This window comes from Eumetopias jubatus, unplaced genomic scaffold (assembly GCF_037043125.1).
Source record: "Eumetopias jubatus isolate StellerSeaLion01/CBP00866 unplaced genomic scaffold, mEumJub1_p1.0 scaffold_12, whole genome shotgun sequence".
NCBI lineage: Eukaryota > Metazoa > Chordata > Mammalia > Carnivora > Otariidae > Eumetopias > Eumetopias jubatus.
Genome location: NW_028274818.1, coordinates 50023731 through 50041579, shown reverse-complemented (window position 1 = coordinate 50041579; position 17849 = coordinate 50023731). Strand labels below are relative to the sequence as shown.

At 41.2% G+C, this 17849-nt stretch overlaps 1 protein-coding gene across 2 annotated transcripts in view; it reads right to left on the bottom strand.

Annotated features, from left to right (window-relative positions):
- ASTN1 (astrotactin 1) overlaps positions 1–17011 on the bottom strand; it is a 305327-nt gene extending 288316 nt beyond the window's left edge. For both annotated transcript variants that reach the window (XM_028092079.1, XM_028092081.1), the window contains exon 1: positions 16729–17011. In XM_028092079.1, the coding sequence (XP_027947880.1) occupies positions 16729–17011 (283 nt within the window). The remainder of the gene's footprint in view (positions 1–16728) is intronic.
- Positions 17012–17849: the final 838 nt, after the last annotated feature.

Sequence of the window (17849 nt, the reverse complement as noted above, 5' to 3'; positions counted from 1 at the left end):
CTGGCTTTCTTCCAGTTTTACAAGGTACCTTCCTACCTTTGCATTACCCAAGAAAAGGAGGAGACAACTTCGAGGAAGACCAGTGGTGGCAATGTAACAGTGAGATCATTAAGATGAGGACAGAAGAGCGTTCCCTGGATTTCACATGGTCCCTGGTGCAATGAAGCAGTCAGCAAGCAAAACGCCATTCTGAACAGGAAGAGACTGATCAGGTGCTCGCTAGGAGGATATGGTAGGAAGTGGGCAAGTTTTTTTAAGATAGGAGAGACATGACTATAAGCTGAAGGGAGAGATCTAGGAAAAGGAATGGGCAAGACAAAGAAAAGATCTAGAAGAGAGGAATGATCAATACAGTGAGGCCCCAGAAGAGGCAGAATTCTTTGTTCTGCGAATATGGAACTGTCTTTTTTATTTCTCACTGCCTCCTGAGAACTTAGTATCATGACCAATACCTAGCAGTTGCTGAAAAAATATTGGCAGTTGGAAATGAGAAGTTAAGAATGAATGTGGAAGTATGTCTACAAGTTTGAGAGTTGGGGGTGTACAGAAATTATGCCTGATAATCAGCCTCAATTTTTAGATAAAGTATGAGGCAAGGTCTTATGCTACATGAAGAGATATAGAAATTAGATTGGGAGCTTAACTATCTACTAAAGATTTGAAATAGTTACTTAGGGGAAGGAGAAGACAGGTTGCTCAAGGACAATAAAAAAATGATAAGCAATGTTTAGGGCCAAACAGAGATTAGAACTCAGATATTTATGGTACCACGAATCCAGACAAATGGGAAAATTTACATACAAACCTTGGCATTCAGTCTGGGGGTCAAAGTAAAGCAAGTGGATATGGGGCAATTGATCCAAATTTGGACATTTACTAGTAGATGATGTACAACAACAAGAAGCAATGAAATTGAGGATTCTAATAAAAAGGTACTACAGGAAAAGGAAGAGTTGCCAGAAGCACTCTAATAGACATGAGGAAAATAAAAGGATCAATGAAGGGGCACCTTCAGCTCAATCGCTGAAGTGTCTGCCTTTGGCTCAGGTCATGATCCCAGGGTCCTGGGATTGAGCCCCGCGTCGGGCTCCCTGCTCAGCAGAGAATCTGCTTCTCCTTCTCCCTCTGCCCCCTCCCCCCTGCTCATTCTCTCTCTCTCTCTCTCAATCTCAAATAAATAAAATCTTTTTTAAAAAGGGATCAATGAAAATAAATAAATAAATAAAATAAAAAGGGATCAATGAAATGGTGAATTTCAAGGGTCATACATCAGTCAGAGTGTAAGGAAGAGCAGGAAAGAGCTGTAAAGAACAATCTGTGGGGGACTCCTGGGTGGCTCAGTCGGTTAAGCGGCTGCCTTCGGCCCGGGTCATGATCCCAGGGTCCTGGGATCAAGTCCCACATCGGGCTCCTTGCTCAGCAGGGAGCCTGCTTCTCCTTCTCTCTCCCTCTGCTTGTGCTCTCTCTGTCAAATAAATAAAATCTTTAAAAAAAAAAAAAAAGAACAATCTGTGGTATGAGCAGACCAGTTTCAGAGCTGGAGGACTTTCAGGGATGCGGGGTTGTGACCACAGTTACCAGTGAATGAAATGGGGTTTTGAAGGTCAATGATGTGCTGGGAAGCAAGGAATTTATAAAGTAAGAAATGGGATATACAGTCTACATCAGAATTTGTAAACAGTGACATGTAGGCTGCTTGCCTATTTGTGAGAAAATGAAGTTTTATTGGAACAGCCACACCCATTCATTTTCGTATTGTCTATATAAATATATAGTTAGGTAGCTGCAACAGAGACCATATGTCCAGAAAAGCCTAAAATATTTGCTATGTGGGCCTTTAAGAATAGGTTTTTTGACCAATATCTACATAGTTCAAGAAATGTGCTTGGGTGAAGGCAGGAGATGAGACAGAGAAAAAAACAGAGGAGCAGTACCAAGAATAAGAAGGAGGGGCAGAAGGTGACAAAATTGAAGATGTGTAGTTCCAAAAAGGAGGTGTCTTCTGGAAGGAGAGTAGAACTGTATGGGTCTAGAAGGATGGCTCTTAACTTTTTTGAAGTTCCTGTGACAGAGACTGCTCTTTTTCCCAAAAATCTATCCTCTCTTTCTTTCTTTAAAGATTTATTTATTGAGGGAGCCTGGGTGGCTCAGTTGGTTAAGCGACTGCCTTCGGCTCAGGTCATGATCCTGGAGTCCCGGGATCGAGTCCCACATCAGGCTCCCTGCTCAGCAGGGAGTCTGCTTCTCCCTCTGACCCTCTTCCCTCTCGTGCTCTCTATCTCTCATTCTCTCTCTCTCAAATCAATAAATAAAATCTTTAAAAAATATATTTATTTATTGATTTGAGAGAGAGAGAGAAAGAGGGAGCAAGAGAAAGTGTATGAAAAGGGAGGAGGGAGAGAGAGAATCCTCAAGCAGACTCCCCGCTGAGCACGGAGCCTGATGCAGAGCTCGATCCCAGGACTCTGAGATCATGACCTGAGCTGAAACCAAGAGTCAAGACATAACTGAGCCACCCAGACTCTCCAAATCCTCTCTTTCTGCCTAGAATTTAAGTCGAGCCCACATGGCCACCCAGCTAAGACTGAAGTTCCCAGCATCATTTGCCTGGACTTAGGGCATGTGACAAAGTTCTCTCCAAAGCCATGAGAGTAGATGAGATATGTGCAATATTTATCTCACTGTCTTAAATAAAAAGAATATCATAACCCTGTACTTCTGCCCTTCTCTTTCCTGTAAGTAGAAACACATGCTGGTCAACCTGCTGGTCCAGGCAGGAGAGGATGAAAAACAGGCGGGGGGGGGGGGGGGGGGAGGGGGGAGGGGGAAGCAGCAGAGCAGCAAGAGAGAAGGACGCTGGTTTCTGAAGAAGTGAGTGGAATGGAGCTGCCCTTCCAAACTGAACCCCTCACCTTGGAACTGTTGTCTAAGAGAGAATAAATTTTTCTTCCTTAAGTTATTTGTAAAGGTCTCATTGTTCCAGAGGATTAACCTTTTTCCTACTTACAGTATCCCTTTAAAAATCCGATTAAGCTATGGGCTCTCTTTCCAGGAAATTGCACTTACACACAAATTTTATACTTAATGGACTTGGGAGCCCATTCATGATGCTGAGGCTAAGAACACTTGGTATGGAAGCATCAGTGAAGAAAAGAGGGAATGGCCACCCCTCTTATGTGCTTAGAGAACATATGAGAAAGTGTTCAGAGGACACTTCTCAATAAAGTAGCCCACTTTTTGCCACTGCACCCTTTCAGACTATATTCTGATTATTACTAGACTGAAAAGAGCCATCCAGAGGACACTGGGAAACATAGGAAAGGGGACATGGGAAAGAGAATCAAGGCACAGGACGAGATTATAATGGGGAAAAATGAGTGAATTTTAATTTCCAAAATTTAGGGGGAAAGTTAGATATACAGGGAGAACAGGACAATGTGAAGTCATCAGTCAAGGTCACTAGATATGCCCAGACTTGCACTGCACATCTCCAGATGATGCTATATGTATACAAGTTTTATTGGGAATGCTGCCTCATGGAGCTATGTGGTGTGGCATAGTCACTGAAAGTATCCCCTCACTATTTAGAGTTACAAAAGCCACCAAGAAACTGGCAACCGTGAAAGAGTCTCCCTGGATATTTCTATGGTTTATATTCTTAGTTTCATGCTCCCTTAACTGAAGGCTGTCAACTTTTGACAAAGGTCCCAAAGACGGTGCTTAAATATTTTTATACTGCATTTCCGCTCACCCATTTTGGTTTTTACACTTTCTACTTCCTGTTCCCTTCTGATGGAGCTCATAACTTCTCTTAAAAACTGAGAACTCTTATGGTTACCAGATTAAATCCCACCATCCTTTAATCTCAACTTAGAATATTTTCTCTGGAAAGAATTTCCTATTATCCTATCTTATTTAGTAGTTCATTATTGACTAACAAAGTAATTAATTAGTTCTTAACTCAGTCATTACATTTACCACACTGTGTAGGACAGTGGTTATGGCTATAGGTTTTGTAGATCATTTCAATGCTATATAAATTACTCTACAGAAAAAGAAAGAAAACTTAAAACTTACTTTATAAAGTAAATGTAAAATTGATAACAAATCCTGCCAAAGATTAGACACACAGAGAAAGAAAATCTGAGGCTAACTTTACTTAGGAATATGGATGTAAAATATCCTTAATAAAATATTAGCAAACAGAATCCAGCAACACATTAAAGGAATAATTCACTATATACCAAGTGAGGATTGTTTCAGGAACGCAAGGAGAGTTCAATATTAGAATTTATATAATTTATCCTTTTAATAAATCTAAGGAGAAAAATCACATGATTATAGACACTAAAAAATTTTAGTATTTTAAGAAATTCATTCTTGATGGGGTGCCTGGGTGGCTCAATCGGTTAAGTGTTGGCCTCTTGGTTTAGGCTCAGGTCATGCTCTAGGGGTCAGGAGATTGAGCCCATGTTGGGCTCCATGCTTGGCACAAAGTCTGCTTGAGATTTTTTCCACTTCCCTATCCCTCCCCCTTTGCTCCTCCCTGTTGGTATGTGTGCACATGCTCTCTCTCTCTCTCTCTCTCTCAAATAAATAAATAAATAAATAAATCTTTTAAAAAGTCATTCTAGATAAAGAAAGAAACACTCAATTCTTCCTTTTTTGTTTTTTAAGATTTTATTCCTTTATTTGACAAAGAGATAGAGCCAGAGAGTACAAGCCGGGTGAATGGCAGAGGGAGAAGGAGAAGCAGGCTCCCCACTGAGCAGGGATCCCAATGTGGGACTTGATCCCCAGCCCCCAGGATCGTGACCTGAGCCAAAGGCAGACAGCCCAAACCGACTCAGCCACCCAGGCGCCCCTCAATTCTTCCTTAACATGATAATGTTTATCAATCTGAACACAAAGCAATTATCAAAATGGCAAGACAGTAGTGTTGCTCCATTAAAGTCAGGAAAAGACAAGAAATCACATTATCACATTTTTACCTGACATTGTACTGTAGTTACTACCAGTGTAATTAAACAGGAAAATAAAATCAAAGAAATAAAAATTTGAAGGGACAATATAAATAATCAATATTTGCCTATGATATGTCTGCATAACTAAAATATCCAAGAAAACCAACTGAAACACAGCTAGAGCTAAAGAATTTAGTAAGGTAGTGGCAGCTGAAAATTAACACATGAATATCAAGGTCTTTGATATACACAAACTATAATCATTTAGGACATATGTACATACATATAAAAATATATATGCTATATATGTGCATATAAAATACTCCTTTTACAAAAGGACAGAAAGACAAAATACCTAGAAGTAAATCCAGCAAGAAATGTACAAAAACTTTATGAAGAAAAAGAAGAACCTTTAAAACTGTACTGAAGGGCAGACCAGAAGCCTAAACAAACACAAACACACCAAGTTCTTAAGTAGAAAAACTCAACATCAAATGGATTTAATTCTCCCTAAGTTAATTAAAAATTTTAACAAGATTTTAAACAAAGATACCTAGGTTTCGTTGTTTCTTTTTTGTTTTTTTGTTTGTTTTTTTAAGAACTGGACAAGCTTCTTTGAAAGTCTATATGAAAAAAAATGACTAGGAGAACTCTGAAAAGGAACAGTAGCAGACGGTGACGAGTCCTACCGAACATTTAAGCATACTACAACATAGAGCAGAGCTTCAATAATTAAAGCAATGTGGATAGGCACAAGAATATATATACACACACACACACACACACACACACATATATATGTATATATGTGTATATATATTTATATATATATATAAATATCCTTTTATAATCTTAAAGTGAGGAAGAACTTTCCAACTGAGACATATATATACATATATATATATACACACACACACATATATATATATGTATATATATGGCACTAGAACAGAAGTTCTGATAGACCTAAATGTATTAAAGAACTCAGTATGTGATAAAGATGACACCTCTAACCAAAGGGGAAATCACAAACTATTTAATAAATGGCACTGAGACATCTGAGTAACCATCTGGAGAGCTAAAGTTGATACTTCCTACAGTACATCTGGATAAGGTTATATCTCACAGAATATGTCAGAATATTCAAAATATATCAAATATTTAAATGCAAAGAATGAAACCATTAGACTATAAGAAGAGAGAATGATGAATCCTTTTATAATCTTAAAGTGAGGAAGAACTTTCCAACTGAGACTTAAGGTATGGAAGCCAAAAATAAATACTAACTTCCAGAAAGTTCCAAAGCTTTTGGAAAACCAACCAACTACACAAAAACATGGGCAAAATCAAGACACATATAGTAATCTGGGGGGAAAATTTATTTGTAACTCCTATTACAGTCAAAGGGATAATCTCCTTAGTATTTAAAGTGCTTCTGAAAATATGAAATAACAATGAGATATCACTTCACACTTAGAAAACTGACAAATATGAGAACACTGAATAAAGATAAGTGTTGGTGGGGATATTGGGGTATAGTAACCTTCAAATACTACTGATGAGTATGCAGACTAGTACAGCCATTCTGAGCACAATTTGACAGTATTAGTCAAAATAAATATAGATAATCTTTGTGAAGCAACAATTCCACTCCTGTTTATATCCCAGAGAAATTTTAACAACAGTCCCCAAGGAAATACGCACAAAGATGATAATTGCAGCATTATTTATAGTGATGAGGAGCTGGAGGTGACCTGGTATCCATCACTGAAAAGATTGGTAAATGTGGTAGACACCGATCACGGAGCGTTCTGCAGCAATCAGAACCAATGGGCTACACCTGTACTACCCAATAAACCTTTCTGCAACAATGATGGAAATGTTAGACATATGACTATTCAATATGGCAGCCACCAGCCACATGAGGTTACTTAAATGCAAATTAGTTAAATTTTTTTTAAAGTAAAAAAATCAGCTCTTCATTTGCATTTCAAGTGCTGAAGAGTCACATGGGGCTAGGGCCTACCATACTGCATAAGGCAGAAGTAGAACATTATCATTATTACAGAAAGCTCAGTTGGACAGTGTTGGGCTTTATTGTACCTAGTAACATGAGTAGCTCTTAAAAATATAGTGCTGACTGAAAAGAGGAAGAATCAGTATGCTGTATTGTATCACCATTTAGTTAAGTTAAAAATACATGAACACAAAACTATTCATGTTTTACAAGAATACATACCCCCTAAAAAAGATAAACATTAGGGAAATTAGAGTGCTTGCCTATGGGGAAGGGTAGGTGGGAATCAGGAGTAGCGGTTAAGAGAAACAAACAGCCAAATACATGAACCATTGGAAGGAGGAGGGTTTTCATAGGGCTATGATAAAATGTATTGTGTATTGAGGAGTATGATTAACTCAAACCTCTGCACTGAAATTACATAAACAAAACAAAAAGAGAGTACACAAAAACCCATATGCTACTATTTATGGCACTTTTATTCATAATGGCCAAAAACTGGAAGAAAACCAAATGTTCTTCAACAGGTGAATGGATAAACTGTGGTATACTCATACAATGGAATATTATTCAGCAATAAAAATGAATGAGCTATCAAGCCACAAAAAAAAAGTAAGAGATATGGATGAATCTTAAATGCATAATGCTAGGTGAAAAGAGGCGAAGTCTGAAAAGGGTACATACTTGTATGATGCTAATTATATAACATTCTAAAAAAGGCAGAACTATGGCCACGGTAGAGATCTACGGTTGCCAGAGTCTGGACGTAATGAGGCAAAGGGTAAATAGGGGAAGGGCAAGGGATTTTGTAGGGCAGTAAAACTATTCTGCATGATTCTATAATTGTAGATATTTGACACTATGCATTTCATTTGTTAAAAACCCACAGAACTTTTGAACACAAAGAGCCAATCTTAATGTGTGCAAATTAAAAGAAAAATCATTTAGGAGGCTGGGTGATCCTAGGATGGAATGCAGAATGAGACAAAATACTAACTGTATCAAAGATACAAAAATACTAACTGTATCAAAATACTAACTGGTTGGTCTTTTAAGACTAAAGACAAAAGATGCTGTATGTAAGAACGGTACTCTTACTATCAAGTTTTTCCCCACTGGGGTATGGGTAAGCAATTCTGATACTGTTATACATGTATAGCGGAATTGAACAATTAAATAAGTGTATGGAAGATAGTGAGAACCAGATTTCTCACTGCTGGACGGGGTGAACAAAGGAAGGAGGTTAGAATGATCCATGGATTAGATAATGAATTAGATCACAATAATTAGATAATGGATTGGAGCTAGATACATCAGCATGAACTCATGCTTAGCTTAATAAGATACAGATGGCTACTTATAGAAATATTTATAGATATGGATGTACCTATGAGTTCGTATACACACATGTATTTCCTTGCTCTGTCAGCTGAGAAACCCTAGAAGCAACAACACCCCAGTATAAATAAATATGCACAGTGCCTAGATCTGGGTTTCTAATACCATTCTCCAATGAAAAGAATCAGGGCTAATCAGAGAAAGAGCTGATTCTAGAACTCTGGGGGCATGGTGGGTAGGCAATATACAAAATGAGCTGGAGCAGGAAGTGACAGAAAGTAACAAAATGTGCAAAAAACAAAAACAAAACAAACACCCATATTGATGAGGGTATGTCAAAGGGACACAGAAGCCAACTGAAAGAGCTCCCCATTAGCCAAAGCTGGAACCATTTCAGCAATAAAATCAATAAAGTAGTACTGGATTATAACCCGAAGTATAAAATAAGTATTTGGGAGTCCATATGATATAAATAAATGATTAAATAAATACATTAATAAGAGATAAGAGACAACTGTCTCATGTACAATGATTCAAAATAATTTATGTGGATACTCCACTCTCTAAATGGTAGACCATAACACCCTGTCTTCTTAGTATAGACTATACATACTGACTTCCTTCAAAGATTACAGCATGGAAAGGGAAAAAGAGAGTAACTTATGGTGGAAAATCTGACAAATTCTACCTCAGCCAGGTGATCAGGATGAACAGCAACAATGCTAAGTCATATTGACCAAATGTGCCCTTGACATGTGATGAAAATTCATTCCTCCCCCAAACTCAGAGCCCCAATCTCATCATGAGGAAAACAAACAAATTCCAGTTGAGGGACATCCTGCAAAATACCTGACCAATACTTCTCATAAACTGTTGAGGTCATCAAGAACAAGGCCAAAAAACTACCATAACCAAGAGGAGTCTAAGGAGACTTGATGACTCAGTGTAACATCTAAGGAAATCTAAATAAAGGATGGACTTTAGTTAATTGTAATATATCAATATTGGTTCTTTAATTGTAATAAATGTATCATACCAACATAAGATGTTAGTAACAGGAGAAAATAGGTGTGGGGTATGAGAACGCTGTACATTTTGCAATTTTTCTGTAAATCTAAAACTGTTATAAAAAAACTAAATTTATTTAAAAAAAGAAAAGAAGAAAAACAAAAATGAAATACAGCCAGAATGTCAGAAGCCCCTCTTCCTTCCCTCCCCCTTCCAGTATCTTCCCTTTCCACCAGAGGTAACACCCATCCTTTATTTTGTGTTGTTTCTTTGCTTTTCATAAAAAATTTACATCTTTACATATCCTCAAACAATGTGTTGTTATTTTGAATTTTATATAAATGAAACTGTGCTGTATGTATTTTTCAGCTAGTTGTTTGTCTTCACTTAACATTACCATTGTGATGTGTATCCATGTTGGTATACGTGGCTGTAATTCATTGATTCTCATGGCTGGATAACATTCCAGGGGATGACTGTAACATCTCCTATACTTCTAGCTTCCTGTTAATGGACATTGGGTTGTTTCCAAGTTTTGCTATGACTAACACGGCTACTACAAATATTCACATGCATTGTAAAAATTAGTGAAGGGAAACCTCACCAAAGTGAAGCAGGGAGGCTAGAAGGGGGAGCCCTACCATTCAATGTCAATCACAGGGAGAATTGTCAGTTACAAACCCCAACAGAAGAATCATCCCTAGGAAGGAATGATCAATTACAGGACCCAGGAAAAGATGCACACTGAATCTTCTACAAGAAGTCAACTAGCCCTGCAACTCAGCTGATGACAAATTATCATCACCCTGAATTCTCGCTTTTTTCCAATGGACTTTTATTCAAAACAACCTCTCCCAACTTCTTCCTTCTTCTCTATAAAATAACATCCCCCTCCTTCGTTTGTTAGACTTGCCTATGGTTTTGCCAGAGTTTGTACGTCCTCAACTGCAATTCTCTGCCCTCCCCAAATAAACCCATTTTTGCTGGTAAAATACCTTCTGTTTTTAAGGTTAACAATATGCATATAAAAATTTCTGTGTACTAAATCCCTAAAAGGGGAATCACTGGGTTGTGAGGCATGCATGTTGTCAACTTTACTGTGTAATACCAAACTGCTTTATAAAAGTCTCACATCAATTTGGATTACCACCGGCATCAATTTAATTTGTACAAATTGTGTTGGAAACCCAGGAATCGATAGAGGCACTTCATTTTGTTTTCTCAAAGTTTTAAATTATATGTGATTAAAAAATAAAATAATAACTATTACACATTTATAATAAAAAAATGATGATAGATGCCAAATTGTGGTACATTAGAAATTACCATAGGCTTTAACTTGTCCTGAGAGATTAACTCGCTCAAAATAGAGCTTGTTCTGCCATCTGTGTGCATATATTTGAACTTGGTGTAAAAGTGGAGAATATAGACTCAGCATGTTCCTGCTGAAAGGATGCCAAGTTCTGTTCCCATAAACTGGCCTTAATCTGAGAAACTACTAGCCTTTTGGGTTTAATTACATTCCTAAAAAAACATATACATATATATATATATATATATATACACACACACACACAAACACACACACACATATACATACACACATATATATGTGTATATATATATATTTTCCATAAAACACATATGTATGTGTGTGTATATATATATATTTTCCATAAAACAAGACCCCAATCCTTGCTCCACAAAGAAAAATAAAGAAATTAAGCTTGTATTTTATTTTTCCTTCAAAAACTTCAATGACTTGAATTCAAACCTATCACTATATTTAGAAGAGCATTTGAAGTGTTGTAAAATTCATCACTCTTGCATTCAAAATGACTTTGATGTAAAAATCTACATTTCTATAGACAAGCAGTAAATAATAAACCTCTCAATACTATAAATTAGTGCATTCTGCTACTATGAGTCATGTAAGCATAGAAGACCCTACTCTAAGATTGCTGCCACTCATCCTCTGTGTCTTGGATGGGCTGCCACTCTATGCAAAACTGTTTACTGTTAACCTAAGCAGCTCACCATAGCAGAGAGTAAAAGGAAGGAAAAGAAACAAATTTTAAAGTTTCTTCTCAAATGGGGAGATGGAGAGAGACTTGTGAAAAAATTTAGGGCTGTTTCGTATTAGGCAAAAGCTCACCTTTTGTAGAAAGGTAGAAAATTATGCCCAGTATTAATTACACTAGAAGCCAATTAAAAAATTCAGAAAATGCTGTTCAAGAAGCTCCACTGGGTTCTGACAGTGGATTCTAAGCACAAGGCCACTGAATACAAAAGGCAGTGGCCTTGGACAAGGAGCTAAAACCACAGCATCTTCTAGATGGCTCCATTTAACAGCGGAGTCTTCTTCTGGGACTCCCACTTTGCATTTCTGTGGGGTCTCTCTAAGAAGAGCCCTGGACATGTATCCCACATTGTTCACCATGACTGTGGGTGCCATAACACACCAAGGAACATGGCTATCCACATCTGGACGCTATAAATAAGAATTCCCCAATTCTGCTTAGGTAAGAACACCTACTCAGGCAAATATTTCTTGATGAAGTTCACTCTCTTCTGCATTAAAGCCTTGTGTGAGAAATCACTCAATGGGCAAGGATATCCAAAAGGTATTTACATAGAAATCATAAAGGATTCTTCTGTACAAACTAGGTTAGTGTACTTTCCCTATTCTAACCATTGCCAGGGCTTCTTTCATAGAACCATGAAAAAGAATGGATTTTAAACAATTTCAAGGCATAAAATAGTAATGACGAGAAAGGTTTAAATGTTACATTGACCTGAGTTCGAGCGACGGATCCACCAATTATTAGCTATGGGATCCTGAGTAAATTATTTAACCTCTCTGATCCTACTTTTTTCCACTGCTGGAATAAGTGGAAAGCCAGGAAGGAGTTGACCCTAGATCGGTCTTCAAAGCCTTTTCTTTTAACCACCACACTGGACTGCTCCAGAAGGTTTAAACACCACCTTGCATGTGGGAACTCACTACATCTCTGCAGGCTGATTGATTTATCTTCAGGAGCACCTTCTTCAATCAAAAGCCACGACAGCTAAAACTAAACACCCCGGCTCAAGAGAAACAGCTTCCTTCACTGAGTTTTACACATGCACAAGCTCCAGAGTTGGGTCTGAAACAGAGGAGCATCCCTTTCAAATAGTAGTGAATCTGATAAATCTGTTCTGTTCACAGCCCAGGAAACCACACTTCAATGCAGAAGCTACATTTCAGGTTAACCAATTGTCTCAAAATCAAATACGCCTCTAAAGCAAGAATGTCTACTATTTTGAAAACTGAGATACAAAGTTTTAGTTGAGATATGAAATTTTCATTGGCAAATTAGGAAACCTTTTATATTCTCCTGAGAGGGGAATAAAGCCTTTTAATAAAGGAAAATTCCAAAGTGAAACACTGCTAAGAGAGTCTGTTCAAAATAGGGTGGGGAGGACATTGAGGAAGCAAGGCCTATGCACTTCTGTTTCAATTCTCCAGAACAGCCATGAACTTTTGATCTCATCAATTGTGACTTGTCAATTGCAATTCCACCACCTCCTGGAACATATCCTTCTACTTTGGACTGAAATCCAATGTAACACCTGTTAGCTAAATAGCCAATCCTGTAGTCTCCAGTTTAACTCTGTCAGCACCAATCGTAATTCTTTCAGAATAAGTTCTCTAACCTTGTGGGTTTTGCTTTTATAAACCTGTACCCTCTGCTTGCAATTTGAGATGATTTTCTTTTTCCATGGACCCTGTGCCTCCTGGATTGCAATCCCTAAGACCCCCCTGCCCAAAAAACACCTGTGGTTGCTTTTATAGCCTCTTCTTTTTGGTCCCCAGATCTACGAACTTAAATATCTTAAATTAGACATTGCCATTACTTTGGGATATTGTAGTGTTTTGCAACACTTCTGAAAGCAGGTTTAGATTATCCAGCTTAGAGTTGTCAGAGAAATACCATAAAGAAAGGGGAAGTATGACAATCTCGAGATGGCAGGCCTTGACTGAAAACATTCAAATTCAAAACATTTTAAAACTACATGTAGCCAAAGAAAGCACAACTGAAAGTCTCATATGGCCCTTACACACAATTTGCAAACTCACTTAAGAGGACAGAAGATACCACCACTCCCTCCACCACCCTGCAGGATTATCCTACAAGCAAACCTGCCAGGACTGATGGCTGAGGTCTGGGAGTCAGGCTTCATGGCTTTCTATGTCAGGTCAGCCCTCCACTGCCTGGCTTCTAAGTAGAGAACAATGCTCCACTCTACAGAGCCAGGCACCGTCCTGACCGCTCTTCTACCACGAGGCCGATCTCTGTACTGCTCCATATGCACGGCACGCCATCACATACTCACTCTCACCACCACCGATTGCTTATCTTTGTTCCGTGATTTCAAATGGCTTCACCTTACCTAGGCCACACCAAAGCGAATCCATCTTTAATTCCATTCATTTGTGTTTTGATTTTTTTAAATCCACACAAAGAGCACAGGAGTGGGATAAACTTCTCTGTTTTGGGAGGAGAGGGAAGGCTTCATAGAGACGTGATAGGTGTGCAGGGTTTAGGAGGAAGAAGAGATGGCTGCCAAGTGGAGAAGAGGAAAAGAGCATTCTAGGTGGAGGGAACAGTATGTGCAATGTCTTGAAAGAATCCTGAAAGGCTACAGCAGGCTTGCAGGGATATGAGGCTGGAGAAGTTGGCTGTAGTCAGAAGGATAAAACCCCTGTTTGCCTCACTGAAGTTAGGGGACTTGATCCTAGAGACAAAAGGAAACCATAGGACCTGATTTGGGTCAAGGGCCCTAGTCAAGCCCATGTCATCTATGGAGTCTATTCTTGCTATGCAAATTGTTCCTTCCTTCCTCAGCATTCCTACACCCCTTACCACCCATATCACACACTCAAGCGTTATTACTTACAACTCCTCCAAATATTTCAGTCTGTGTTTCCACTGACTAGAGAGAACCCGAGGGCAGGGGCCTTTAATTTTTCTAACTTCTCTATCCTAAGAGTGCCTATGAGTGCTGAGCAAGTAAATGGTCAATAACTTCCCACGACTGGTGGATTCATATTCCTCCTGGGGATGGCTTCAGCAAACTAAGTTCCAGAGATAAGAGTAGGGAAAGTTCTAAACCAAAGTCACTACATCCCTTACTACTGACCACGAGAGACAGAATCCACGATCACAAAACTTAACTTAGAGAGCAACTATATATACACTTGAGTCTACCCTCCATGAACTTGGACTGTCCCTTTCTGCCTACTTCTGCTTCCCCACCCAAGCTGATAGTGACCCCTATTCCCCCTGGGAATACTGGGTCTGAACATGCCCCCATTGAGGGGGGAGGTGGCAAGGACACAATCAATGCATTTAGGAAATGCATCTGGCCCTGAAGTGAGAGTGTGTTTGTTCCTGTATGTAAATGCCAAGTTGCAGGAGGTTACCATAGCAACTCCAGCAGGGTGCTGCAGTGGGCAGCTTTGCACAGAGGTGCAGAAACCCCATTCTTTAACATCTGGTCTTTTGCTGTGCACATTGGATCCTAGCAGGCACATCATGGCTTCAGGCCCCGGCTTTGGGATGCTGCAAGAAAGGAAGTGGGATTTTGAAGACCTGCTAGGCTCATTGCCCTTTTTCTCATGCACCACACACAGCCTTCCTCATGCACAGTAAACACAACGTGTAGAGCCCCAAACAGGCTCTTCAGAAACATGTAATTCCCAAACTCCTTCTTGTATATTATGATGAACAGATTGTACTTGCACATCAGCGTGACGTCCATGCAAAATTTGCATCCACTGAATAACCCAGCAATTGTACATTTTAATGAGCCACATATCCACAGTGTCCCCATTCCCAGCCAGCCCCCAGTTTTATTATGTTATTGGTATGATTTTAATGCAAAAATAAGTAATGCCATCAAGTGTGTAGGCTGGACTTAACAGGGTCAACTAAGCCGCACTCCAGGAATTGCAAACCAACTTTTCAAAGGACCAGGCAATTTTTGAAATCGCTTTTCCGTAGGGATCAGAGAGTAAGGGTTTACTCACCCACTTCTTAATGTTTGCAATGTGAAGAGATCTCTTGTGAATAAAGAGCACCAGGGAGGTGTTATAGGACATTCCACATGTGGCTCTACCCTATGTATGGCCATCAGGAAGCCATGTTCCTACAAAGTGAACTCCAGTTGGTAGGACATTAAGTAGATGAAACGTTTGCCTCCTGGACAGTTTCATTGTTTGTCAGTTTTTGGATCTAGAGAGTAACTATGAATTGGGTTATCTTTGAATTCTCTCATGGGCAAAATAAGGATGATGTACAGCATCACTACAGAAATGGATTGCATGGTGGGCGCACACAGCAGAGAGAGAGAGACATCTGCACAGGGAAAAGTGAGGGAAATTTTGGTTAACGAAGTCACATGAACCTGTCCTGCTTTGCAAGAGGCTGGAGCAGGACCACAGTATCTTTGCAGCCTGGCAGTGAGAAAAGAGAGGTGGATTAGAAGGTTCCAGGATCTGAAAGAGTTTCGTGGCCTAAGAAAATGAGTAGAGGGGTACTGAGAGAGAAATGTAAACAAACAAAAGGAACGGAAGGGGAGCCTCTTAGCCAGGGAGACCATTCTGTGTGCAGGAATGCCTTTGCCTACCTAAGGTAGCGTTGGGAACAAAGAAGATACCAACAGGAACAGACTACAGTAGGATGCTTTCTTTATCCAAGGCATCTTGATGTGACCTGGGCAGTGGAGGTGGCTGGTTGAGGACATTGTTGCATGTAAGTGTGAAGGTGGGATGGACACCAAGAGGAGAGAAAACTTGAGTGTTGTGACTAAGTGCCAGTCACCTGGTGAGAGATACAGAGCCCTCTCCAAGAGTGCGGGCTAGAGATCCAGCCGGTACAATGTGGCCTGCACATGCCTGCCACGGGGAGGGCGGGATACCTGTTTCCAACTCCCCCAGGAAATGCTGTGGGAGTGGGTGTCCAGGGGGTGTGAAGCAAAGAACGGGGCATGTGGCCAGGGAGTGGGGAGAAGGGCTTATGGGAGTTGAGCCGGTCTCAGACAAGTGTTCTGTCAATGTGCTCCTGAAGGAAAGCGGAGAGGTCAAGGCCAGGAAAGGTTTCAGAGAGCCTCCTGCAACCTGCTCCTGTGGGGCAGGGCGGCTGGGAGGTCGAGGGCCCAGCATCCATGTCGGATGTGGGGAGAAGTCGGGGGCACCGAGGCGCTGGCCGGCAGGTGGGTGTGGAGGGAGGGCTGGGCGTGGGGCGGATCCTGGGCGACAGGAGTGGGGGAAGGGAGGTCGGCGGCGAGTGGGTGTGTGGAGCGAGCTGGGGTGGGGGGTGGGGGCGCCGGGCCGCCTCGACCTCCCCCGGGACTCACCCAGCACGAAGTAGGGCAGCTCCGTGTTTTCCAGGTCGTCCACCACGACCATTTCTCCCGGGAAGTCGTTGCGCACCGAGAAGAGGAGCTTGGGCTCGGAGGCCGAGGGGCTGTGCATGATGCTCAGGTCGTTCTCGCGCAGGAAGGGCAGCGCCGACACCGTGATGCTCTTGAGCTTGCACTCCAGCTCCTTGGATGGGTCCACGTCGCCGGCGGCCGTGGCCAGCACCGCCGCCGGCCCCCAGCAGCAGGCGAGCAGGGCGCAGAGCCCGGCTAAAGCCATCTTGAGCCCCAGCCGCCTTCCTCCGGCGCCGCGGAGGTGGGGGAGGCGGCGAGCAGGCGGGAGCGAGCGAGCGCGGGAGGCGGGGGAGGCTGCGGAGGGACGTGGAGCCGGGAGAGCCCCGCTCCGAGGAGCCAGACGCCGCGCGCAGTGCGCGGGGCTTGCGCGCTGCTTCCCGGAGCGCCCGCGTTCTTTGTTCCTCGCAGCTGCTTCGCTGGGGAAAGGAAGGCGGGGAAGGAGGAGAGAAGGGAAGGAAGGACGTCGGAGGAGAGAGGAAGGGAGCTGAGGATTCTAGGGAATCGGGTCAGCCCCCAGCAGGCTGCCGGTGCTGCCGCCTTTCTCCTCCTTCGCCTCCCCCGGCACGAGCACGCTCTTGGCTAGGAACTACCTGCACAGCATTTTTAAAAAATCGGTCTTTGCAATGCAAAATCTTCCCTCTCGCATCATCATCCAGATGGCTTGGGGAGGGCACACAGGCGCACACACCTTAAAAGGCGCTTCCTGAGAGCAGGTGGGGGGGCTCTCTAGATGCAAATGAGCCCCCCATTATTTTGTGGCTTAGGTGGTCCCATTCTTGTCTTTTTTACCCACTAGTTTTGCATACGTGTGTTGGAGAAACGGGTGCTGAGAAAAATGGATGTATATATTTTTACTCAGCACTAACTTTGCAGAAATATTTAGAGGAAATATTTGGCTTGTAGTTATAGATGGCTCAAGAGGTAGATGTAAACAGCAAAACAAAGCCAGTGCACAGTGTACAGTGAAGCAGGAGATCAGAAGTTTTATTGGCAACTTGTTTCTGCTCTTTGTTTCATTTCTGTTACAAATGTTATCAAAGGTA